Source organism: Odontesthes bonariensis, chromosome 8 (assembly GCF_027942865.1).
Source record: "Odontesthes bonariensis isolate fOdoBon6 chromosome 8, fOdoBon6.hap1, whole genome shotgun sequence".
NCBI classification, from domain to species: domain Eukaryota; kingdom Metazoa; phylum Chordata; class Actinopteri; order Atheriniformes; family Atherinopsidae; genus Odontesthes; species Odontesthes bonariensis.
Genome location: NC_134513.1, coordinates 27673629 through 27700215, shown reverse-complemented (window position 1 = coordinate 27700215; position 26587 = coordinate 27673629). Strand labels below are relative to the sequence as shown.

The window sequence follows — 26587 nt, the reverse complement described above, 5'->3', positions numbered from 1 at the left end:
GCTTAAAAAACACAATGTTGACATCTAACCAAAAATATAACCCACAAATACCACAACAATAAAAAACAAGTTGAATTAAAAGTACTACACCCCTTCTTTTCTCATTAAAAGCATTTTGGAACATGCAGAAGATGAGCTTCATAAAGTTTCTGACAGTTTCACATCATAAAAATGTCATAAAAAGACAACCATAAGAGCTGAATGTTTCTGAAGAATCATGAATATAGTAGATAAACATTTGTTGGACCATGTATGACAGTAACATGTGATGCAAAATGGAAGAACATCTAACTATTATTAGTTAATCAATACGGTCCTGATATCTCACCATTTGTACATATGTTTTGCAATACAGCATTAAATAAGTCCATCCTTCTTTTCACAAAAGTAAAACTACTACCATAAAAACTCTGATGTGAGACATTTGTTGCTCTGTCTGATCTTCAGTTTTCATTTGAAGTAAAATTCCACAAAAAACAAAAAGTTTTGCTGAGTTTGTTTGTCTCTGTGCAGTCAGAGGTTTTTGTACGGCGGCTCAATGAGTTTGTATCACTGTGGTACACGTTCGGTGGAGGATCCAGACTGGAGTTTGGAAGTAAGTTTTTACTGTATTTAATATCAGTGACTGTAAGTTTTAAGTGGGCTTTATTCCATTTAATGTTTGAATGAAAAATATCGGTCATAATTTTTATTTATCCTCAGAGCTTGGCTAAGATCAGCTTTGCTAAAATTTGTCAACATTTCTGTGAAAGTCGAGCAAATATTTTAATATTGTGGCAAGACTGTCTCTACAATGAAGAAAAACATGCATTTTTAACAAGTGGAACCACATTAAACTAAAGAGGAAATATTTTAACATCTCTGTAATGATAATGTCATACGTTACTTTAAATCCCCTTTAAAATAAACCATGTGTTCATTTGTTTAAGCAATATTTATGCTCCATATGTAGAATGTTTAATGTGAGTGAGATGCTTTTCTGAACTGGAACTAAAGCAAAACTTACTTTGTAAATATGCCGACATCTGCTATTTTAAATTTCCCGTACAGTTTTAGATATTTCAGATCAAACTGTGTGAGGATTCTCTCTGTGCTGATGTGCATCAGAGGTTTCTGAAAGGGAAGTGAAACAATGTGTTAGTCAGTGACTGGTGGAGCAGAACCTGACAGAAACTTCTTAAAGGAGAAAATCAGCTCTGAGATGTCCAAGTGTCTGCTGTTCTATGGACAAGTGTGTGGTTCCTGTTCTCTAAGCTGACTGGTGTCTCCTAGGTGATGTCCGTCCCACCCTGACAGTGTTGCCCCCCTCCAGTGAAGAGCTGCAGGAGGTCTGCTCTTCACAGAAGAAGGCCACACTCATCTGTCTGGCCAACAAGGGCTTCCCCTCAGACTGGACTCTGTCCTGGAAGGTGAACGGCAGCAGCAGCATCAGTTTTGAGGAGAGCAGGAGCCCCGGGGTGCTGCAGAAGGACGGCCTCTACAGCTGGAGCAGCACCCTGAGGCTCCCTGCAGACCAGTGGGAGAAGGTGCTCTCTGTGACCTGTGAGGCCACCCAGGCCTCCCAGACTCCAGTCTCAGAGACACTGAGAACAGACCAGTGTTTCCAGTACTGACCTGACTCACTGGGACTGGGCAAATATTTTAACGTTTCTGCATTCTGTTTGTTTTAATCATAAAATATATTTTCTGTTTCTTTTCCTGTCATCTGTCTCAATAAAGGTATCACCAAATTTCAACTTGAATTCAGACTATTAAGATTTGTTTTTTTTTCCAAGTCAAAATGTTTCCATTTGAATTCTTGTTCAAATCACTAATCTTAGTCTAATTTAAACCCATATATATATTTAAAGTGTGCCAAATTATTGTTGTATACTTTGTTTTTTCATTTTCTTATATTTTAATGCAATTTTAAAATGATGCCTTAAAGGTAGGGTAGGAGATCCTGGATTTTGAGTCCAGCGAAGCTGCATTTTGAAAATATACATGCAGGTAAAAAGTCCCAACCCTTTTCTTCACTTTCCCCCCGAAGGCACGCCTCTAGAGTACATGAACGTGCACGAGCGCTGTTCTGACAGCAAGCATCGATCGTTGCCGTATTTAGTATTTAGTATTTAGTATATGCAAACTATACGTTTAATAATGCTAGGTGCTAGCCAAGCTGGCTCTAGTTTAGCTTCCTGCCAAGCTTCTGGACGCGTAATTCGTTCACGGAGCAGGGTACGTGCACAGGAGGAAGGAGGGGGAGGGAGGAGCAGATTGCAGTTTGATAGACAGCATCAGAATCCAATCATTGTGAACGATCCGTTCAGTATGATTGGATAGTGTTTTTCCTAGATTGTACGTTCTAGAGGCCACTAAGACTTTTCATATTAATGTCAAAACTTTTAATTAATTGGTTGCAATGGGGGTGTGAAGAGAAAAAGATCCCCTACCCCACCTTTAAATGTGCTTTGGGTGAAATTACAAACATTTGAATAAAGCAGTAAAAAAAGGGAGAAGAAAGTTCAGGGTTAAACTTTACACTTTGGCAAAGGTTTTATGGTGCATGAAAAATAAAACATCACTTAAACATACATGGAAAGTGGCTCTCTATGGAAATGCTCTGACTGACTCCAACAGGAACTTGTCTTTATCATCATTATTATTATCATTATTATCATTGTTGTTGTTTGGCTGTTTTGCATAGAAATGCACACTTGATTGCCTAAGAAGAAAAGACAAATAAAATTTGATCTAAAATATGGATTTTTCAAGGTCTGCATTCAAATGTTGTGAGTTTTTGTTTGACATAAAAGTTTATTCTTTAAGTCATAATTTGATCAGTATCACTGCTGACAATGGGAGGCAGGTTTATTGAAACATACTAAATCAGTTTTTGGTCAACTGTTTCAAAATATTTACTATTAGTAAAAACTTTTCCAGTAGATATGTGAAAGAACCTGGATACAGATGATTTGTAACTAACAGACTGCATAAGGGAGGTTTAGGGAGGTTTATCTTTGAGTTAATGCTGATATATCTGATCCCATCCAAGATATCCATTTCAACACATTTGGTCCTTCATGGATCTCAGATAAATATCTGATGATGCTCAGAGAAAATAATCTATACAATAAAAGACTGATTAGTTTTTATCTCTATTTGTTAAGATGAAGTCATTCATACTTTGATAATGGCTAACACAAAAGCAAAACATGAATTTAAATATAAAAACTGATTATTCAAATCACAAACTTAGTCTTAATAAGTTTTGTTGCTGTCATATAAATATGATAAAAACTGTAGTCATATATAGATGGGTTTTATTTTCTCAGCATCTGTTGAGTCCTTTCAGTTCCTCTCCAGCTGTGAGGTTTTTGTACGAGGTTGTATCACTGTGTGAACGGGCGGCTGTTACGCTGCTGACAGTAATAAACTCCTGCATCTTCAGGCTGAACTCCACGGATTGTCAGAGTGAAGTCAGTCTGTTGTGCGTTTGCACTAAAACGCTCTGGAATTCCAGACTGACGTGCTGTAGTATCATAAATCAAAAGTTTAGGAGCTTCTCCAGGTTTCTGAAGGTACCAGTTAATGTCATCACCTATAAGTGTGCTGGCTTTACATCTGACAGAGACAGTCTGTCCCGGAGCAACAGACTGAGATCCAGGAGTCTGAGTCAGGGTGATTTCTGCTGATGAACCTGGAGAAAGAGGAGATGAATTATTGCAACAAATCTAACCGGAAGAAAAGCCATCAGTTTAAAAACAGAGAATGATGTTGTATGTTTCTCACCCTGAACAAGGAGCCCCAGGGTGGTCAGCAGCAGAGTAAGTGGCATCATCATCATTGTGCTGCTGGTGTGTCAGTGTCTCTGAAAGCTCTGGACAGCCACTGATCAACACTGACCTCTTAACATCTGGGAGCAGAGAGGCAGGACACATATGCAAACACACAGAGTCAGTCAGCTGGAGCTGTGCTCTACATGTCAGGATGTTTCCTGCTCGCTGCTGAGATTATTACTCCATGTTCTTTTAGTTTTCTACTTAAAATGATCTTTTTCACAATGGTTTGTGTTTTTAGTGTTTTGGGTCCTTTCAGTCTGACTTAAAAGTTAAACCTGAACATTTGGGATCAAAGCATACAGCAACTTAGAAGCTGTTCAGAGGGTTTCAGTTAAACAGTCTATAATGAATTTTCATTCATTTCAGTCATCATAGAATATTATATATGTAGTCTATCTTCCAATGCTAAGGAACTTCTTCATCTTACTGAAATTTCCAAAACTTCATTTGATTTAAGAAACTTCAGTTTACAAGGTCAAAATACAATTTTTGTATATTTGGTTTGTCTTTTAAAGAGAATCTGCCATTGCATGTTCTTCTATTATTATGTGACCTCTTGTTATCAGAAGAATCCCTGCTGTCATATGATGATGTACTAATCAGGCAATAGATGAATGAAATTCACAGTGAATGCCTTTAACTCTGGTCAGGACACCAGTTTTATAACAGCAGGTGGCATTGAAACACTGACTGTTATTTCAGAGTGATAAGACAGTGTCTCTGTTTAACTGTATGACATAAAACAGCTTGGACCTGGTGTTTAAAAAAATATTTAACAAAGATAGAAATTGTACAAATAGTTTCCTTCACATGTGCTCCTTTGCTCGTATTCTATCATAATAGTTTTCTATGAATATATATATATATATATATATATATATATATATATATATATATATATATATATATACATATATAAATAGTTATATATGTCTGCAGAAAATATTTGTGGAATCAAAGCTTTCGATAGTTTTAAATCATTGTCATGTTGAGCTTTTTTAGATAACAACAACTAGATCAATTGTATAGAAATCTTTTCATACTGTTAAATGTTATAAAAATCTTATGGTGTTGAGAGGATGTGCAGATTTCTTCTTGAGTATTAAATCGCTGATAATTAGGATTTTGTTTTTAAATGTATTTTCAAATATTTTTTAATACATATAGTTGAGATGCACAATTATCCTGAGGTCAAAGGTCATGGGGGTAATATATTTCATGAACTCATATAGTCCTTATTTCTTTTATATATAAATCTATCAGAAAAATAAGATTAATATGGATTTTGCCTGGATGTGATGGATGAATTAACCTTTAACTGTATAATAACCTCTAATGTGTGTCCTCAGTGAACTGTATCAGTCTCTGCAGCTGTCGGTTCAGTTTCTGTTCAGTCTGACTGAGGGAGGTTTTTGTACGACTGTTTTTCACTGTGTGAACACCCACTGACTGTTGATAACATGAGCACTCTGACAGTAATAAACTGCAGCATCTTCAGCCTGAACTCCACTGATGGTCAGAGTGAAGTCAGAGTTTGATCCACCATCTGTAAAACGACTTGGAGTCCCTGATACTCGATTGCCAACATAGTAAAAGAGCAGTTTGGGAGTTTCTGCATCTCTCTGTTGGTACCAGGCTAAACGGTTGGAGCCATGAACACTCTGACTGGTTTTACATGTGATGGTGACGGAGCCTCCCACAGCAGAGCTCACTGCTCCAGCCTGAGTCACTGTGACCTGACCTCTGGACTCTGAGGATACAGAGACAAAAACATAAAGCAGCTTCATGCTTTTGTCGGCTTCATTTCAGAGGGACGGATGTTCATAGAGGAGAGGAGTTTGATTCTCTGGACTTTACCTGTGAAGCAGCAGCAGAGGAGAGTCCAGATGAGGACGCAGATCAAAGTCATGTTTCTGATGAGGAGGATTTCTGTGGCTTCTGGTGTCATGAAGGTCAGCTGTCAGTCATCCAGTGTTCAACTCTCAGGACTATAAAGTCTCCCAGAGCACTGGAGCATGGTGCTGCTGATGCAAAGTGGCTCTCTATGGAAATGCTCTGACTGACTCCAACAGGGAGTTGGAACATTCTGATACAATATGTATATGGTGATTACCAATAAATGCACGTGTTTATCGCTGACATTTTTCTGCAGATACATGTATGTCATCAACCCTGCCTCTCCCCAAATTCCCCCAAAATTGCATCAAATGGCTCCTTATTTTCACAAAATGAAAACTACTTCTCTGTATATAACAACATAATTTGTGATATTTGTTGCTGTTTGTTATTTTCAGTTTTCATTTGAGATAAAATTCTACATAAAGCAAAAGGTTTTGGTGCGTCAGAGAGCCGTGTCTCTACAGTCAGAGGTTTCTGCACAGCGGTTCAATGAGTTTGTATCACTGTGGTGGAAGTAAGTTAAATTTCATTAAACTTAAACTTAATCCAGCTCAGAATGACAAGAAAAAATTGGATAACAAATTATTGGTTAGCATTTTTATTCATTAAGTTATTATAAGTTAATTTATCCAGGAAGATTTAGGAAATCTAAATGTTTTAAAAAGTAATAAGAAACATTACGCTTGGCTCAAGGGGAAAGATCGTTTTTTCTTTTGATTTTTTATTCATGATTCAGCCTACAGGACTCTTAGGTTTAGTTCAGTCATAAAATATCAGAGAGTTGGTCTCTGTGCAGTCAGAGGTTTTTGTATGACGGTTCAATGAGTTTGTATCACTGATGGACTTTTGGTGGATGTTCATATTGTTTTTTATTATCAAAAACAATATTCTAAAGATGGCTATATTTGAGGAATTATTTGAATATCTTAAACTGAGTAAAATATGTTTATTCATCATTTTAAACTATTTCAGGATTCATAGTTTTACTTATCTTTGTGGAAGTCAAGTCAGATCAGCTTTGATGGTATTTTTCTATGTTTATGTCAAACTGTATTTTAGAATCTTTAAAGTCCAAAGACTAAATTTGACCAAATGGAAGTTAAAGATATCTACCTTTTAAATTCACTATTAATATCATGTCATATTTCAAAATTTATTTAAAATATATATATTTTTTTTTTCAAATAATGACTTCAATCCATGTCAAGAAAAAGAAATGTTAGAACTGGTCTCCAGAAAATTAATTTAACTGATGTATATTTAAACTTTTGAAGATGTTAAATCAAAATGTAGAATATCTCATCTGTTAGTTTTATGTTCTGTACAGTTTGAGATATTTCAGGTAAAGCTGTGGGATGATTTTCTCTTTGCTGATATGCATGAGAGGTTTCTTATAGGTAAGTGAAACAATGTGTTAGTCAGTGACTGGTGGAGCAGAAATGACATGTGACAGAAACTTCTTAAAGGAGAACATCAACTCTCTCACACTGAAGATTACCGGTGACAGTTTTATGGTTCCTGTATACTAAATTGACTGGTGTCTCCTCGGTAATACCCGCCCCACCCTGATAGTGTTCCCCTCCAGAGAGGAGCTGCAGAAGGGGAAGGTCACACTTCCAGACTGGAGTCTGTCCTGGAAGGTGGGCAGCAGCAGCAGCAGCAGCAGCAGCAGCCTGGAGGAGAGCAGGAGCCCCGGGGTGCTGCAGAAGGACGGCCTCTACAGCTGGAGCAGCACCCTGAGGCTCCCTGCAGACCTGTGGGAGAAGGCCAGCTCTGTGACCTGTGAGGCCACCCAGGCTTTATTTATTTATTCAGGCTTTGAATGTAGAACAATAAAGGTATATAAAAAGTATGTGATTATTTTTATTAGATTTTGTGTTTCTGCTATGAAATGAAAGAAAAAAGAAAATCATTCAGCATGCTGCTTACAAAAAGAGAAGCACAGGGTCAATATCAGGCTTCGATTTAAATTCAAATATCAAAGATATCTGTTCAGCACTGTAAATGTTTCGGGATCATATTAGCATATTAACCACTTGTATGACTGCCACAATTATTAAGGGAAATATTATTGTTCACAGAATACTAGCCATTTCAAGGAAAATATGAGCAAATATCCTGTGATGGACAGGCTATATGTCCCGTGTATACCGCTCCTCCCACACAGCTAGGATGGGCTTCAGTGAACTTTAACCCCTCCACCCCCACACCTGAACAGGACGAATCAGATTCAGAATACAGATGGATTTCGAAAAAGTCTGGAAATGATACCATATAAAGGTCCATGCCAATGAAAATGTAGATGATGTTGATATGTCCTTCTGCTCAGGAATATTTGCGAAAGCTTTATTGGAATTTGTGGATAAATATGTTTCAAACATCGGTCTGAACTGTGCATGAAATCCATATTTGACGATAAAAGCTGTTTGTGAGAAGGCTGCAGGGTGATGTGGTGGTTAGAACTGTCGCCTCACAGCAAGAGGGTTCTTTGTGTGAGTCCCAGCCGGGCCTTTCAGTGTGGAGTTTGCATGTTTTCCCTGTGCATGCGTGGGTTCTCTCCAGGTTCTCTGGCTTTCTCCCACCGTCCAAAAACATGCATGTTAGGTTCATTAGTGATTTAGATAGATTACAGAATATTATTGAGAATGTCTTGGACAAATAGTCCGGAAATGTTGTCATCCACAGCGCATGACAGTAAAAATAGAGTTTATTTCGATATTTCCTTCTGCTGAGGAGGATTTTTATAACTTCACAGGATTTAGGAAGTTTCTTAAGGATCAGTGCTGTAATTTGATCAGTTTTTGGTCTTTGATCATAAAGTTGTGCACCCTTAGCTTTCAACTGTCTTTCAGTAAAGTTTTTTTTTGCAGCTGTTCATTCAGCTCAGTTCCTCTGCAGCTGAAGGAGGTTTTTGTACGACATTGTATCACTGTGTAAACGGCCAGCTGTAACCACCCTGCTGACAGTAATAAACTCCTGCATCTTCAGGCTGAACTCCACTGATGCTCAGAGTGAAGTCAGTTCCAGATCTACTTCCACTGAAACCATCCGAAACTCCAGACTGACGAGTTGTAGCATAATAAACGAGGAGTTTAGGAACTTCACCAGGATTCTGAAGGTACCAGTGAAGGTAGTTACCCATATCTGAACTGGCTTTACATTTCATAGAGACAGTCTGACCTGGAGAAACAGACTGAGATCCAGGAGTCTGAGTCAGGATGATTTCTGCTGATGAACCTGGATAAAGAGGACGGAAGTTAGTACAACAAATTCATCTAACTAGACAAAAAATCATCAGTTTAAAAACATTTATAACAGAGAATGATGATAAATGCGTCTCATTTCTCACCCTGAACAAGGAGCCCCAGGGTGCTCAGCAGCAGAGTCAGTGCCATCATCATCATTGTGCTGCTGGTGTGTCAGTGTCTCTGAAAGCTCTGGACAGCCACTGATCAACACTGACCTCTTAACATCTGGGAGCAGAGAGGCAGGACACATATGCAAACACACAGAGTCAGTCAGCTGGAGCTGTCCTCTACATGTCGGGATGTTTCCTGCTTTCACTGATGAGTCTGTTGCAGTTAGCATTAACATGATCACTGTGGTATATTAAAAAGTCTGATGCTGAACTGATCTAGTGTTTCATTCTGTGTCTCCAGATGGGTAACATTACCATTGTGATACTGTTGCAGACTTGTTATTTCAGAGTCACAAAGTAACTCTGAGGATCAGGATGTCAGATAATGTGCTCAGTGAAATGGAGCATCGCGTTAGTTCTGGCAGACCACGTAGTCAACGCGCCCTTTGCCTATTGGCTGACGCCGACCCAACCCTTATGGCCAGCTGCGCTCAATGGGTAATCAGCTGCTGCTCGCAATTGGATGCTGGCATTTGGGGCACTTCATTTAAACTAGGTTTGCTGTCACTGCTTTTTTTTGCTCTCTGCTTGCAGCCTTCCACAGCAGCTCCCCGCATAGGGGCAAAAAGTTTTGCTTCTGCTTACAAGACGTAGCTCCGATTAGCATACGCGCCGATGCTAGTATTATTATTGTGCTGCTTACCCTGTCGTCCGGCATGGATCCCCGCTGCCGGCGGAGATTCGGCTGAGATGGACGCGTGGAGGACATCCAGCCGAGCCAAGACGTGACACCGGGCGGGCTGTCACAGCGCGCCGCGGTCAGAGTCAAGATAGGCCGCGGCGGGCTCCTGTACGTGGCAGGGCTTGCCGCGGTAAGACACGCGGCTTATTTTACACCGATTCACATGATTTTGCGTGACTGTAGCTGTGTGGTGCGGGTCTTATGCCGGCACATTTGGATTACAAACCATCCTCCCGATTGGTCCGTTTGGATCCTCGCGGTGATGCTTCTAAGGTGCAACAGGTACTACACACGGCTGTGGTATGTATGCATTACAGTCTGATGGGTGCGGCGCACCTGTCGTGTCGGGGTGTGGAGTGTTTGTGCCTATGGGGTACCTCATGTCACGGTAGCCACAAGATAGCTTTGCAAGCCAGTTCGGTAACAGATAGCTGGCGCTACCTAACTGGAAACGTTGAACTAGCTAGCTACTGGCTAGCCTTTGACATCTTGAACTGAACAAATTGAAGTGTGGCATTTCATATCATTGTTGTTCTATGAACCGTTCTTAAAAAGTCTGCTAGTTTGCGTTGGCTAGTATACTAGTGGTGGCTAAGGCTAGCAGAACTGTGTTTGGAACCATACAGAGGAGTTCAGCTCTTAAACTCATCAAAATCACCTGCGTTCAACTATGTCAGAGAACAGACTCACAGGTTTAGCAATTCTCAGTATTGAGTCTAAACGTGCAAAAATTTAGATTTGGATGAGTTGTTAGGAGATTTGCTGCACAGCAATTGTTGCATACAGCTTCTGTAATTTGATTCTGTATAGCAATCAGTTGATATACATGTTTTGTATTGTTATTGGTAATGGAGCCCAAGTGTACTTGGCTGACTGAACTACCTTTGAATATTTATTCAACTGGTAAATGAGCTCTGGGAATTATAATTTTTGAAACAGTGGATACATTTTTAGGTGGCTCGGTTTTAATAAAAAAAAAAAAAAAAAGACATTGTGCAGCTGTGCCTCTGTTTAAATAAAACAAGAGCCACTGGTAGGGCTTAACTTGCATGAAAGATACTGATTAAGATCGAAAATAATTTGGGATGAAGTCAAATCATTAAAACCGCTTCCGGAATTGATGGCATGAACAGCAATGACAGAGGTCATTTGTGTTATGCTTTATGGTTTGTTTAATTGTGTGGATAGAAAAAAAAAATGCAAGCTCACGGTGATTTTAACTTCCTAGGTGGGTCAGGTGAAGTGTGTTAAAAGCTCTGCTTTGCTTGGATGTTGCTCTGCTTTGCTTGGATGTTGCTCTGCTTGGCTTGGATGTTGCTCTGCTTGGCTTGGATGTGCTCTGCTTTGCTTGGATCTCGTTTGCGTTTTTGGATCGGATCTTGCCTGCTTTGCCCTGCTGCAAAGCGCTGTCGCTGCTGTGGAGACTGACCATATTTTTTATGGTGTACCTAAGTGGTTGAGGTCAATGCTTGCCCCAATAAAATTGGTAGCTAATAATTCGTCGGGGGGTAGGATACCCTGGTTCCAACTAATCAATTGGCTGGCTGCGTTCTGGTATGGTCAGTTGGGGGGTTGTAGGACACCCTGGTCCAACAATCCAATTGGCTGGCTGCGTTCCGGTATGGTCTGTTGGGGGGTTTGTTGCCTTTACAGCAAATGGAAGGCACTCCACCTGAGGATGCTGCTGTTCCCTGTCTTGGCTTCCATGGAGCTCATGGAAAAGTCGGGAACTTCCTCCGAACAGAGCCATACCGCCAAACATAATTGTATGCATTCAGAATAAGCTTCTGAAATTCATCTCTGTTCTCGTCTCGTTTGACGAGAGTGGTTCTGACAGAACTCAGGTTAATGAATGAACTGTCCCAGAACTTTGTAATAAATAAAATGGTCCTCCATCCAGACCCGGCGGCAGAGACAAGCTATTGGACGGGCATTTAAATGAGTAGGGGGGGCCCCTAGCGGGGGGTCTGGGGGTCCTCCCCCAGAAAATTTGGTATTTCGTAGATGCAATTTTCTGCATTTTAACCGAATTGTGGGCCCCGTTTCAGCCCAATAAGGAACTGTCCCTTTGTTACTAAATACGTTACGATTCCATTATTTCAAGGGACGGTTGGCAACTCGTTTAGGCAGCCCTGGTAAACACATCACGCTTCCTTTAAAGTAGGCATTCGGAGACATCTCCAATAGCCTGCACAGTTTAATCCACTCTGTAAAATCATCGGTGCATAAATTGAACGCAAAGCCCAGATCACGTTTGCCCCTTTCTAGTCGCCATTAATACTAATACACACAACGAGCAAACAGGAGCGCAACAACAACAGCAACGCCCACGCACGGCCACAGTGAATTTAGACTGGCGTAATCAGCCGAAATCAGAACGCATTTGAACATGTAGTTCAGGGTCGGACTGGGGAAAAAAAATCGGCCCTGGCAATTCCCCCCCCCCCCCAGTATTAATTAGTATCTCCAATCTAATTAAATAAAAATAAAAAACGAGCACAGACCGCTCAGTCAATGGCATGTACCCAGAGAAAAAAATACACACCCAACACACAACTATCGGCTAACAACCATGATCAGTAACCTACACAAACCCAGACACATAATGGCTCGGCGGCCAGCAATCGGATAAACCAATGAAGTGAATCAATCCTGTGAAAGAATGAAAACAAGTGAATGAAACCTGCACTCACCCATTATGAAGTTAACTCTGCCAGCCCCATACTCTTGCCCCTGCTCAGCCAACTCCTTGACGTCGGGTATGGTTGGTAACGTTACTGCGGCTAGCATTAGCAACGAGGCTGCTAGGCATGCTAAATCGGTAAGCATTAGGCTACTGAAGAAAGCTAGTCTTTTTAGTTACATTATATTATCATCTTTCTTCTCGGCTATAACCTTTGTTTACGGCCACTGGCCCTAACCTGACGCGTTAGCTTAGCTGTCAAATCACCGGAAGTTTTCACCGGAAGTACTGGCGCACACACAAAAGCTCTCTCCAGACATATCTTTCTTTCATTCCGCCCAGATGAAATTTAATGCCACTCTTCGAAAATCAGAGAAATTAAAGACATTTTAAGACCTTAAAAAACGTATTTTTTTATTTAAGACTTTTAGATCGTGTCCCCTCATGCACTGCAGTGTTTGAGGCAATCTCCGGTCAAACGTCAAAGTGAACCCAGGGGGGGCACACCGGCGTGGATGGGGGGGCAATGCCCGCGAGTGCCCCCCCGTGGCGCCGGCGCTGCCTCCATCTCAGAGGATATTTGTTCAGCTGCATCAGAGAGCTTTATCAAGAATAAGAATTCAGAAAAATGCTTCAATAAATGCTTTGACCTCATGATTAGGAGTCTGATGGGTTAGTTGGTGGTTTAGTGGGATATGGTAAAGAGAGAGATGAGGGTGGGGTGGGTTTAGGATTTGAACAGATCACACAACTGCTCTGATATCAACGTGTCAGCGCTACTGTTCTGAGAATGCTGAGAAAGTTTGTTGAGAGAAGACGCTCAGAGGAAGAGGAGTTTGAATATTTTATGGCAAACACTCTATTTTATAACTTACTGTATTAAATACTGACTGTATGGAGCACCAGTTTTTTCTTGAAGGAAAGTTATTCACAACTTATCTGAATATGTTTTAAAAAACATCTCAAAATTACTAAAAATAAAATGTATTGATCTACAAATGTCTACCTTAATCTAAACAAGAGGCTCAAGAGACTCTGTTCTAATAAAAATAAAATAATTAATGATACCATGATGCTTAAAATCTGAATAGTTGCCCAAATATCATTGTCAGGGTAAATATTTGAACTTCCTGTAAATATGTAAAATGTGTTTATTTGCATCTATTGACAGAGATTAAATGTGTGTTACACGTAGAGTTTATCAATAGTTCATATATGTGCTTTTGTGTGTGTGTGTCCTCAGTGAACTGTATCAGTCTCTGCAGCTGTCGGTTCAGTTTCTGTTCAGGCTGACTGAGGGAGGTTTTTGTACGACTGTTTTTCACTGTGTGAACACATGCTGACTGTTGATAACATGAGCACTCTGACAGTAATAAACTGCAGCATCTTCAGCCTGAACTCCACTGATGGTCAGAGTGAAGTCAGAGTTTGATCCACTGCCTGTAAAACGATCTGGAATCCCTGATACTCTGCTGCTAACAGCATAAATGAGCAGTTTGGGAGTTTCTCCATCTCTCTGTTGGTACCAGGCTAAAAGGTGGTAGCCATTATACACATAAACATTCTGACTGGTTTTACATGTGATGGTGACGGAGCCTCCCACAGCAGAGTTCACTGCTCCAGCCTGAGTCACTGTGACCTGACCTCTGGACTCTGAGGATACAGAGACAAAAACATAAAGCAGCTTCATGCTTTTGTCGGCTTCATTTCAGAGGGACGGATGTTCATAGAGGAGAGGAGTTTGATTCTCTGGACTTTACCTGTGAAGCAGCAGCAGAGGAGAGTCCAGATGAGGACGCAGATCAAAGTCATGTTTCTGATGAGGAGGATTTCTGTGGCTTCTGGTGTCATGAAGGTCAGCTGTCAGTCATCCAGTGTTCAACTCTCAGGACTATAAAGTCTCCCAGAGCACTGGAGCATGGTGCTGCTGATGCAAAGTGGCTCTCTATGGAAATGCTCTGACTGACTCCAACAGGGAGTTGGAACTCTCTGATGATGATTAATATAAATAGATAAATTACGTGTTTATAAGTCAAGTGTAATGGACTTATGGACTAATGGAGTGATGGACCTGTCCAAGGTGTACCCCGCCTAACGCCCTATGACAGCTGGGATAGGCTCCAGCCACCTGAGACCCTGGATTGGATAAAGCAGCTATAAAAAATGATGAATGGATTAAAAGATTTGTATCTTCATCTCCCAAATGATTAAAAAGTGTAACGCAGAGGAAAAGGTAAACACAATGATAAACATGCCTTTTTCCTCTTGCTGGTATGAAACTGAACATTTATTTATATTTTCTGAATAGTTGGTCAATGGAAATGCTGAAAATCAATACATTTTTTAATAGTTTCTGTTAAACAAATGTTCAAACTTATGGGATTTGTGCTTTTAGGGCCCAGTCAACACACAACGGATACATTTGACCTCATATCAAAAACATCATAACGGTGGAAAATGTTTAGTTGTTTTACAATGCATGATGCCAAAATATAACCATGTTTTTATTCACATCTCACCCAAACATACTACAACACTGAGCAAAGTTGAAAGGTGAAAAGCACTTGGACAATAACGCCACCCTACACCTCTTCCCACCTCCATAAAAACACTTCTGAACATGTAAAAGATGTGCTGTAATATCTGTGGAATTTTCACACGAGACAAAATGTAAGTATGTTAAACTTTATTCAGACAACCATAAGAATATAATGTTCTGGAAGCACTGAAAATATAGTGATGTTACTATAAAGGAGCTGAAAGTAGCCTTTATAGAGAAAACACTTTGCTCTGTGGAAAGATTTCTTGTTCTGGAGTGAGTCTCTTGAGTCTTTAGACACTTTAGCTTTAATCCTGTTTGAAACATCCCGCTCTGGGATTTCATCCTTATTTTGTTGGAGATAATATAATTTAGGGTTGATAAAAGAATGATTATTTTATATAATGACTGAGTTAGGGTATGTCTGGTCTTATCAGGGGATCAATAGCTTTAATGTGCTACTGATTCCAAATATTCATCAGTATCAGTATCTTTTTTTATTTGTTAATTAATGTGATCAGAATATCTCACTTCTGTAAAAAATGTTTAGCAGGACAGCAATGAATAAGTCTTTTTTCATAACTCAAGGAATATTTTTACACTTTTGAGTGATATGTAAAAATATGAATCCACATGTAGAAATCTGATTTGTTGCTCTGTGTTATTTTCAGTTTTAATACGATAAAGTTTGATGAGAGGAAATCGTTCAGAAATTTAAAAAAAAGTTTGGTGAGTTAGTTTGTCTCAGAGTCAGAAAGCCGTGAGCCGTGTCTCTGTGCAGTCAGAGGTTTTTGTACGGCGGCTCAATGAGTTTGTATCACTGTGGTGGACTTTTGGTGGAGGAACCAGACTGGAAGTTGGCAGTAAGTTTATATTGTTTTTATGGAGAAATACAATATTTTATATTTGAGGAATTATTTGAATATCTTAAACTGAGTAAAATATGTTTATTCATCATTTTAAACTATTTCAGGATTCATAGTTTTACTTATCTTTGTGGAAGTCGGTAGATCAGCTTTGATGATATTTTTCTATGTTTATGTCAAACTGTATTTTAGAAGCTTTAAAGTCCAAAGACTAAATTTGACCAATGAGTGGTTTAAATCTTAAATTCTCTATTAGAATAATGCCATATGTGAAATTTAATTTGAAATAATTTGCAGTGTTTTTTTCAAATAATGACTTCGCTCCATCTGAAGAACATTTAATGTTAGAACTGGTCTTCAGAAAATTCTTTTAACTGATGTATATTTTAACCTTTGAGAATGTTGAAGTAAAACTTATAATGTCACGTGTGTTTGTTTTACATCCCGTACAGTTTCAGATATTTCTGGTAAAACTATGAGATGATTTTCTGTCTCTGCTGAGAGGTTTCTTAAAGGGAAGTGAAACAATGTGTTAGTCAGTGACTGATGGAGCAGAAATGACATGTGACAGAAACTTCTACAAGTGGAAAGTCAACTCTCTCACACTAAAGGTGTCCAACTGTCTGCTGTTTGATTGACAGTTTTATGGTTGCTGTCCTCTGACCTGACTGGTGTTTCCTAGGTGATACCCGTCCCACCCTGACGGTGTTCCCCCCCTCCACAGAGGGGCTGCAGAAGGGCAAGGCCACCCTCATGTGTCTGGCCAACAAGGGCTTCCCCTCAGACTGGAGTCTGTCCTGGAAGGTGGACGGCAGCAGCAGCAGCTTGGATCAGAGCACGAGCCGCTTTGTGCAGCAGAAGGACGGCCTCTACAGCTGGAGCAGCACCCTGAGGCTCCCTGCAGACCTGTGGGAGAAGGCCAGCTCTGTGACCTGTGAGGCCACCCAGGGCTGCCAGACTCCAGTCTCAGAGACACTGAGGACAGACCAGTGTTTCCAGTACTGACCTGACTCACTGGGACTCTGATACTGGTTCTGTTCTGTTCCTGCTCTCAGTCTTTTTGCTTTAAAAGTCTTACTGATTTCATCTTAAAGCTGTTTCTTGCTTCTGTTCGTTTGAAATAATAAAAACAAATCAAACTTGTATTTTTACTTCTTTTTCATGACATATGAACCTTACAGCACTAAAATAAGTTAGATAGATTATCTGAGTCCAAAGGAGACTCTAAATATCACACTACTTTGATAGAGATTGTTATATCTAATTTTCTTTGGTTGTTAGGAAATATCTATAGGGCAGGATTACTGTTCCAGCAACACATCATCAGTCCGGTAAAACAAAGCTGTCTCAGCACCATCTAACAGACCAGGATGGAGACTGAGGCCCAAATATAGTCCAACTTTAATTAACATTGACACTAACAATGACTCTCACTTATATCAGGTCTTGAAACAGATCCATGTCCAACATTTCATGTCTGAAGTTTCACCTAAAAATTATTTTGATGATGATTTCACTCATCATTAACATTTTTAAACTTCTACTGTATAATATTTTTATTAATGGGAGGAACTGAAGGCCCGTCTTCAGATATAAATTCCCTTTTTCACCATGGCCTGACATGGCTTTCTTCATGGTCTTCTAATAAGAAAGTAAGATTTAAGCAATAAATTAGTGTCAGGAGTGGGATTGGAACCCACGCCTCCTTTTGGAGACCAGAAGTCCCTGTGCTAAGGAAGGAATGAAGCCTTGAGTCTGGCGCCTTAGACCTCTCGGCCATCCTGACACCATTACTTCCCTGACTTTGTAAAATATGACAAACGTGAACCAAAATGCAAAACGCTACTCTACTTGACTATATTCGACTCAGGTTTTAGGGTTTTTCATGAGGTAGTAACAGCTGGTAGCAGCTACATTTTTAGCACCTACACGGCAGGGATTCGAGTTGAGTCCAGCCGAAAATGTGACGTCTTCAGACTGCAGGCCACTGATTGGCCAGGGAGTGATGTCACTGGATGAGTAATGAAAGCAAGAGAGGGCCAGAGGCCATGGGTTGTTATTCAGATTTTCCTTCTTTTGTTTTAAAGTGAATGATCATACTTGAGCAAAAAGGGAATACAGAAATGACATGAGCCCAAAGAAAGGTCAAAGTAATGCTCTTGCACAAGTTTGAATGTTTTTTATTCATGTTGTGCATTTCAGGAGGTTTGTGATCATTCAAAGAGGCACCACTGAGGACGCTGTGATGGTGGTAACAGAGCTGAACTTTGACTTTAAGTGCTGGATCAAACATCTGTTGATTATTAAAACTGCTACGCCCAACGTGGGGCTCCAACCCACGACCATGAAATTAAGAGTCTCATGCTCTACCGACTGAGCTAGCCGGGCTATTCACATGTTCTATAACATGCCTTCCGAAAAAAAAGAAAAGATAAAACAAGCCAAAGTCAACTTTCAGAGATTTCAAATGACATCGGAACTAGGGATGGGAATCGAGAACCGGTTCTTGTTGAGAACCGGTTCCCAGTGTTTCAATTCCTTGGAATCGTTCGGCCATTTTGCAAACGATTCCTTTATCGATTCCAGAGGGTGCGAATGATGTCACCACGCAACGTTGTGTGGAGAGTCCAGTGCAGCCAGCAGTCAACAGTAAACATGGCGCCCAAGTTGTTCAAACGCTCCAAAATTTGATTACACATCCCTAAAAACGACGACAACAGGGCAACTTGCAAAGTGAATATTTCACCAAAGGGAGCAAATACTACCAACATGCAATAACTATGAATGAATGTCGCGTTTTCGATCTGCTCCGGACTAACGTTGGTGAATCTGAACCCAGCAACGTTAGCAACGTTAGCATGTCCTTGGCTAACACTGCAGGTAACTAACTAACTAACAAACACTGCCTATCATGTTAGCACCATTTGCCTCATTGTAAAACCTGCTGTTAGTAACGGTTAAGGTTAAATGAATGCCTTCTCATGCATTACATTTAGATGAAATCATGAGAGACAGAGCCTGACTGGCTCAGAGCCAGAGGCTGGTGGTACTACCCCAAGTGCACGTCTACCTCCAGCTTCTCCTTTCACCAGAGCAGGGAATTTAAATTACCCAGGCCATGATAGACCAATGTGGACCTAACCGTTGTTGGGTTTGTTAGGTCACGACTCATGTTACTTCTAAACTAAACAAAGCTGATGCTAATTGACCGGTTTGTTGTCCTTTTTCTCCAAATGAGAATCAATAAGGGAACCGACAAAGAACCGAATCGTTAAGCAGAATCGAAAATGGAATTGGAATCGTAAAAATCTTTTCAATTCCCATCCCTAATCGGAACACATTCCTCCCTTTTCAACCTCTACCTACTCCACTCGACTGGATCCCACTCAGCTGTTGATGTTTTCCATGAGGTAATACCACCTGGTACAAGGTGGTACATTTTTAGCACCTACTCGGTCGGGGTCGAGTTGAGTCCAGCTGAAAATGTGACATTTACAGACAGCAGGCAACTGATTGGCCAGGGAGTGATGTCACTGGATGAGTCATGAAAGCCACTCCTTATCAAGAACCCGGCAACAGCAACAGCTGGATTTGATGTATTCTGTAATCATCAACGAGGTGGATTACTAGACGCAAAGACACAGACCAAGTAGCAGGTATACCTTCGCCTTGATGTCCTAAATTGTTTTGTCATGTTTTGTCCAATAAAAGTGACATCACAGGACTTTTGGACCTCCTTGCTATAACGACCCCACCCACATTGAGGTGGTTGTGAGTAAGTACGAGTGGAAAAGAGCTTAATGTAGCAGGAGAACTGCCTCACATCGCACATCAGAATCGTGTATGTTAATAGGAGGAAGTGAAGGCCCGTCTTCAGAGATAAATGCCTTTTTTCACCATGGCCTGACATGGCTTTCTTCACGGTCTTCTAATAAGCAAGTAAGATTTAAGCAAGAAATTAGTGTCAGAAGTGGGATTTGAACCCATGCCTCCTTTTAAAGACCAGAAGTCCCTGTCCTAAGGAAGGAATGAAGGGACCGCTCGGCCATCCTGACACCATTAATTCCCTGACTTTGTAAAATATGACAAACGTGAACCAAAATGCAAAACGCTACTCCACTTGACTATATTTGACTCAGGTTTTAGGGTTTTCCATGAGGTAGTAACAGCTGGTACCAGCTACATTTTTAGCACCTACACGGAAGGGATTCGAGTTGAGTCCAGCCGAAAATGTGACGTCTTCAGACTGCAGGCCACTGATTGGCCAGGGAGTGATGTCACTGGATGAGTAATGAAAGCAAGAGAGGGCCAGAGGCCATGGGTTGTTATTCAGATTTTCCTTCTTTTGTTTTAAAGTGAATGATCATACTTGAGCAAAAAGGGAATACAGAAATGACATGAGCCCAAAGAAAGGTCAAAGTAATGCTCTTGCACAAGTTTGAATGTTTTTTATTCATGTTGTGCATTTCAGGAGGTTTGTGATCATTCAAAGAGGCACCACTGAGGACGCTGTGATGGTGGTAACAGAGCTGAACTTTGACTTTAAGTGCTGGATCAAACATCTGTTGATTATTAAAACTGCTACGCCCAACGTGGGGCTCCAACCCACGACCATGAGATTAAGAGTCTCATGCTCTACCGACTGAGCTAGCCGGGCTATTCACATGTTCTATAACATGCCTTCCGAAAAAAAAGAAAAGATAAAACAAGCCAAAGTCAACTTTCAGAGATTTCAAATGACATCGGAACTAGGGATGGGAATCGAGAACCGGTTCTTGTTGAGAACCGGTTCCCAGTGTTTCAATTCCTTGGAATCGTTCGGCCATTTTGCAAACGATTCCTTTATCGATTCCAGAGGGTGCGAATGATGTCACCACGCAACGTTGTGTGGAGAGTCCAGTGCAGCCAGCAGTCAACAGTAAACATGGCGCCCAAGTTGTTCAAACGCTCCAAAATTTGATTACACATCCCTAAAAAAGACGACAACAGGGCAACTTGCAAAGTGAATATTTCACCAAAGGGAGCAAATACTACCAACATGCAATAACTATGAATGAATGTCGCGTTTTCGATCTGCTCCGGACTAACGTTGGTGAATCTGAACCCAGCAACGTTAGCAACGTTAGCATGTCCTTGGCTAACACTGCAGGTAACTAACTAACTAACAAACACTGCCTATCATGTTAGCACCATTTGCCTCATTGTAAAACCTGCTGTTAGTAACGGTTAAGGTTAAATGAATGCCTTCTCATGCATTACATTTAGATGAAATCATGAGAGACAGAGCCTGACTGGCTCAGAGCCAGAGGCTGGTGGTACTACCCCAAGTGCACGTCTACCTCCAGCTTCTCCTTTCACCAGAGCAGGGAATTTAAATTACCCAGGCCATGATGGACCAATGTGGACCTAACCGTTGTTGGGTTTGTTAGGTCACGACTCATGTTACTTCTAAACTAAACAAAGCTGATGCTAATCGACCGGTTTGTTGTCCTTTTTCTCCAAATGAGAATCAATAAGGGAACCGACAAAGAACCGAATCGTTAAGCAGAATCGAAAATGGAATTGGAATCGTAAAAATCTTTTCAATTCCCATCCCTAATCGGAACACATTCCTCCCTTTTCAACCTCTACCTACTCCACTCGACTGGATCCCACTCAGCTGTTGATGTTTTCCATGAGGTAATACCACCTGGTACAAGGTGGTACATTTTTAGCACCTACTCGGTCGGGGTCGAGTTGAGTCCAGCTGAAAATGTGACATTTACAGACAGCAGGCAACTGATTGGCCAGGGAGTGATGTCACTGGATGAGTCATGAAAGCCACTCCTTATCAAGAACCCGGCAACAGCAACAGCTGGATTTGATGTATTCTGTAATCATCAACGAGGTGGATTACTAGACGCAAAGACACAGACCAAGTAGCAGGTATACCTTCGCCTTGATGTCCTAAATTGTTGTGTCATGTTTTGTCCAATAAAAGTGACATCACAGGACTTTTGGACCTCCTTGCTATAACGACCCCACCCACATTGAGGTGGTTGTGAGTAAGTACGAGTGGAAAAGAGCTTAATGTAGCAGGAGAACTGCCTCATCGCACATCAGAATCGTGTATGTTAATAGGAGGAAGTGAAGGCCCGTCTTCAGAGATAAATGCCTTTTTTCACCATGGCCTGACATGGCTTTCTTCACGGTCTTCTAATAAGCAAGTAAGATTTAAGCAAGAAATTAGTGTCAGAAGTGGGATTTGAACCCATGCCTCCTTTTAAAGACCAGAAGTCCCTGTCCTAAGGAAGGAATGAAGGGACCGCTCGGCCATCCTGACACCATTACTTCCCTGACTTTGTAAAATATGACAAACGTGAACCAAAATGCAAAACGCTACTCCACTTGACTATATTTGACTCAGGTTTTAGGGTTTTCCATGAGGTAGTAACAGCTGGTAGCAGCTACATTTTTAGCACCTACACGGCAGGGATTCGAGTTGAGTCCAGCCGAAAATGTGAGGTCTACAGACTGCAGGCCACTGATTGGCCAGGGAGTGATGTCACTGGATGAGTAATGAAAGCAAGAGAGGGCCAGAGGCCATGGGTTGTTATTCAGATTTTCCTTCTTTTGTTTTAAAGTGAATGATCATACTTGAGCAAACGGGGAATAAAGAAATGACATGAGCCCAAAGAAAGGTAAACGTAATGCTCTTGTGCAAGTTTGAATGTTTTTTACTCATATTGTGCATTTCAGGAGGTTTGTGATCATTCAAAGTGGCACCACTGAGAACGTTGTGATGGTGGTAACAGAGCTGAACTTTGACTTTAAGTGTTGGATCAAACATCTGTTGATTATTAAAACTGCTACGCCCAACGTGGGGCTCGAACCCACGACCCTGAGATTAAGAGTCTCATGCTCTACCGACTGAGCTAGCCGGGCTATTCACATTTTATAAAACATGCCTTCCGAAAAAAAAAGAAGAGATTAAACAAGCCAAAGTCAACTTTCAGAGATTTCGAATGACATCGGAACACATTCCCTCCACTCCCTTTTCAACCTCTACCTACTCCACTCGACTGGATCCCACTCAGCTGTTAGGGTTTTCCATGAGGTAATACCACCTGGCACAAGGTGGTACATTTTGAGCACCTACTCGGTCGGGGTCGAGTTGAGTCCAGCCGAAAATGTGACATTTAGAGACTTTTGTTAAATAGATTCGAGGATTTTTTACCCGATTTCTTTTTATTATGTATGTTATTTTGAATAGTCACGTGGATAAGACACTGGCCTCCTAAGCCAGGGATTGTGGGTTTGAGTCCGATCTGGGGTGTGTAGCAGAGTGGCGCAGCGGAAGAGGGCTGGGCCCATAACCCAGAGATCAATGGACCGAAACCATCCTCTTCTATGTATAAAGTTTCAAATACAACTCAACACCTCTCACTAAAGCAAACCTGGAAAAGATGATGTGACATTCATTATCATCACAATTGACACTTGACCACGGGTTATTCCTTGAAGCTGGCTTAGCGGAAAGCCTGGCTTATTTTGTTACTTCTGGCTAAATTTAGCGAGAGTTCCGTCCCATGAACGTGGCTTATTTGAATGCCCGCTGAGTAACCATGGTAATTTATGCTGCTGAACTAGCCTGGTCCCGGGCAGGCTAAAGTTGAAGCTTAGCTTAGCTGCAACTCAAAAAATGTCCGACCGGCTGAAACAGACTCCCGAAAGAAATGTTCACCTAGAATTCTGCGCTCCCGCAACTCATGTCTTGTCTAAAAAACGAAACAAAAACTGTGGTTATCATATCACCACTTTCACTGTCTCGAAAAATCAATCAGTCGGTGCCAGTGCAACTAAAAAAAACGCAACTATACACACGTATTCAGCATGAAATTAAATGAGAGATAACATGGTATTCATTAAAACTAATCAATACCTAACAAACATCCGATCTACACCCACGTAGGACCAGACTCAGAAAAATGGGGGACAGGTAATAATGTTAATGATACAAATTATTGACAGCTCCTTTTAAAACAGTCAAGGACACTGGACAAATAAGATATTAGATAAAACGCAGGAATTAAAACATCATACCATACTAAAAATACACAGAATGGAGCAATAAATGGAGGTAAGCAAAGTTAAACAGATGGGTTTTGAGTTAAGACTTGAACAGAGGAAGTGTCAGTATGGCGAATGTCGGGGGGACCTTTGTCCTTTCAGGCTGCTGCTCCATATTTACAGTTGCCGATAATGTAAAACAACCTACTGGCTGAAGTATTTGCATTAAGTTCCTCATCTCCCTCAGGCTTCCCTAATGTTATCAGTGCACTACACTGTGCCCATGTACGCATCCAAGGCAAGGCAATTTGTAGAGCACAATTCGTACACAAGGCAATTCAAAGTGCTTTACAGCTACATAAAATCACAAGAAGGCAATAAAATTATTCCAAAAAACAAAGAAATCATTAATTAATTAATTTAAAAGTGAAGAGTGCAGATAAAATACTTTCAGGTGTCATATGCACATCTAAATAGAACTGTTTTCAGTCTGGATTTAAACATTGTCACATTGTCCAGGCCCCTGCTGGACCCGTGGAGGCTGATTATGTAAACCAAACATTTTTCCATATCCTAAATGTACAGGTACACTTGGGGATAATTGTCCATAGACTCTGAACTGGATTTCTCATTTTGAAAAATACCACTTCAACCCCTTTGAGTAATGCTGAGCAATGTTACATTTATGCCCTGTGAAAGCTCATCATTGACTCCTATCCTCCGTGCATACAGATGATCTGTGATGGAGGTCATTTCATTTCGAACATTGAGGCTAAATGGCCGGGATCAGTTCATGATTCTTTGATCTTCTGAGCATCCTCACTGGCACAGAGGTTTGCACAAGGCGCAAGAATTTTACTTACCCGAAGGAGTGTACTTTTGAAGTAAGGTGTAGCATAGGCAGAATTTTGGTAATGTAATGAGAAGTCAGGTGTAGAGGTCATCTTAAGGAATTCAAAGTGCTCGTCATACTTTATTATAGTTAGCCATATAAGGCACATATTGCATCAAATTGCCTAAAGTCTTAACACATGTATATCCATCCAACATTTCTCTTATTCTGCAGGAGAGTTCAATGGTGTCCTGCTTGGGGACAGAGGCTATGCATGCTGGCCGTACCTCCTCACGCCATATCCTGATCCAGGAACAAGGGCATGCACATGCACATGCACATGCACATGCACATGCACATGCACATGCACATGCACATGCACATGCACATGCACATGCACATGCACATGCACATGCACATGCTAAAACAAGGGCACGGATAGAAATGACCTTTGGCCAAATTAAATACAGGTTCATTGCTTAAAGTTCTCAGGCACCATGGCTGACTTCTGACAGAGCCATCTTAAATTTTATAGTATACTTCATATTTTATACATTTTGTCTTGTGGACAACTTTTCAGGCTCAAGTCTTTTCTTCGTTGAGTTCTAGTGCCTGAAAGGACTCAGTTTCTCCTGACACAGTGAGGGACCTATACAGGGACACATATTTCCTTTGATCCTTATTGTTGTGACCTTTGAGTTAGAACTTCTTTTCATAATTTAGCATTGACACAGTAGCAGTTTAAGTCAGAGCAGGTGTAAGAAGGCTAAATGGACAGAGATGATTTATAACTTTCCACACGTTTAGGTCATGGCACCCCACTGTGAATATAAATGTAAAAAACACATTTCTAACACTTCGCATGAATCGTACAATAATGACAAGTTTGAGTTCAAGTTGTGTTGAATTGTTTAATTATTATTACATGTTTCTCAAGCTGTGGAGAGAAAACTGAATTAAATACAGTTCACAACACGAAATTCTCCTTTATCTGAATTTATACTAACATCTCTCTCCAGTTTCATAATCTCTAGCTTGATCTTTTTTATTTTCAGTTTCTTCCTTATCTAGTTTGCTGCTCTCTTTATTGGACAAACACATTTCTTCAAAGGCTACTTACCACTCTGAAATATTTTCCTGTACTTTACCTTCACCTGCTGCCAGGTACGCTTTTGGCTGTTAAGATAGCTCCTGTTGAGATGTAACAGTGAAAAAATAATATGTGGGTCACACACTCACGATAATATAGTCACAAAGTATGATGATGCGTGTCGATTATTGGGTTATTGATAAAGTGAGCAGGGCCAGTATATTTGTGCTGTACATCACATACAGAGACAATTCAACATGCTTTATGTAAACAGATTATAACACAAAGAGGAGAGCATAAATACATGAGTACAGTAAAATAAATGTCTAACAATTGACAATGGTATGAAACTTTCATAACTTACGCATTTAGTCTGTCTGCAGTTGTTAGTCATGCCGTATTCTTCGCTTTATTGATCGCAGCTGTATTACCATTTCTGGTGATGACACTTTTAAAATCCTCATACAGCTCCATCAGCATTATTTATTCAGCTGCCGAAAAAATTAGAGCTGTTGTCTTGCTCTCCTTTTCTGCCATCTCCATTTTTCCACCATCCACTCGTCAGGGCTTCTTACGTTCCTCATGCACTCGCACTAAGCTAGGCTGTGTAAGCCTCGCTTGGATTAGCCTCACTGAGATGCAGCTGAAATGTCTTCGTGGAGCAACTTGAGGCTTAATTGGGAGATGGTGCTAGTTCAAGTAACGATT

The 26587-nt window shown here is 40.7% G+C and overlaps 4 non-coding genes and 3 gene segments (V, D, J or C); 2 read left to right on the top strand and 5 right to left on the bottom strand.

Moving 5' to 3' along the window:
• The first annotated feature begins 217 nt into the window (after positions 1–217).
• Positions 218–1742, top strand: LOC142385705 (Ig kappa-b4 chain C region-like). The segment is given in 3 exon segments: positions 218–226; positions 514–595; positions 1273–1742. Coding segments are annotated over 3 exon segments (432 nt in total).
• Positions 1743–8646: 6904 nt separating this feature from the next.
• LOC142385704 (immunoglobulin kappa variable 2-29-like) lies at positions 8647–9124 on the bottom strand. The segment is given in 2 exon segments: positions 8647–8957; positions 9070–9124. Coding segments are annotated over 2 exon segments (366 nt in total).
• Positions 9125–14544: 5420 nt separating this feature from the next.
• LOC142385703 (Ig kappa-b4 chain C region-like) lies at positions 14545–16999 on the top strand. The segment is given in 3 exon segments: positions 14545–14583; positions 15824–15905; positions 16591–16999. Coding segments are annotated over 3 exon segments (444 nt in total).
• A 584-nt stretch (positions 17000–17583) lies between these two features.
• Positions 17584–17694, bottom strand: trnal-caa (transfer RNA leucine (anticodon CAA)). The gene is made up of 2 exons: positions 17657–17694; positions 17584–17629 (listed from the first exon to the last, which is right to left on the bottom strand). It is a non-coding gene; the product is annotated as a tRNA-Leu (tRNA).
• Positions 17695–18223: 529 nt separating this feature from the next.
• On the bottom strand, positions 18224–18296 carry trnak-cuu (transfer RNA lysine (anticodon CUU)). The gene has a single exon. It is a non-coding gene; the product is annotated as a tRNA-Lys (tRNA).
• A 2196-nt stretch (positions 18297–20492) lies between these two features.
• trnak-cuu (transfer RNA lysine (anticodon CUU)) lies at positions 20493–20565 on the bottom strand. Its single transcript has one exon. It is a non-coding gene; the product is annotated as a tRNA-Lys (tRNA).
• Positions 20566–22759: 2194 nt separating this feature from the next.
• On the bottom strand, positions 22760–22832 carry trnak-cuu (transfer RNA lysine (anticodon CUU)). The gene has a single exon. It is a non-coding gene; the product is annotated as a tRNA-Lys (tRNA).
• Positions 22833–26587: the final 3755 nt, after the last annotated feature.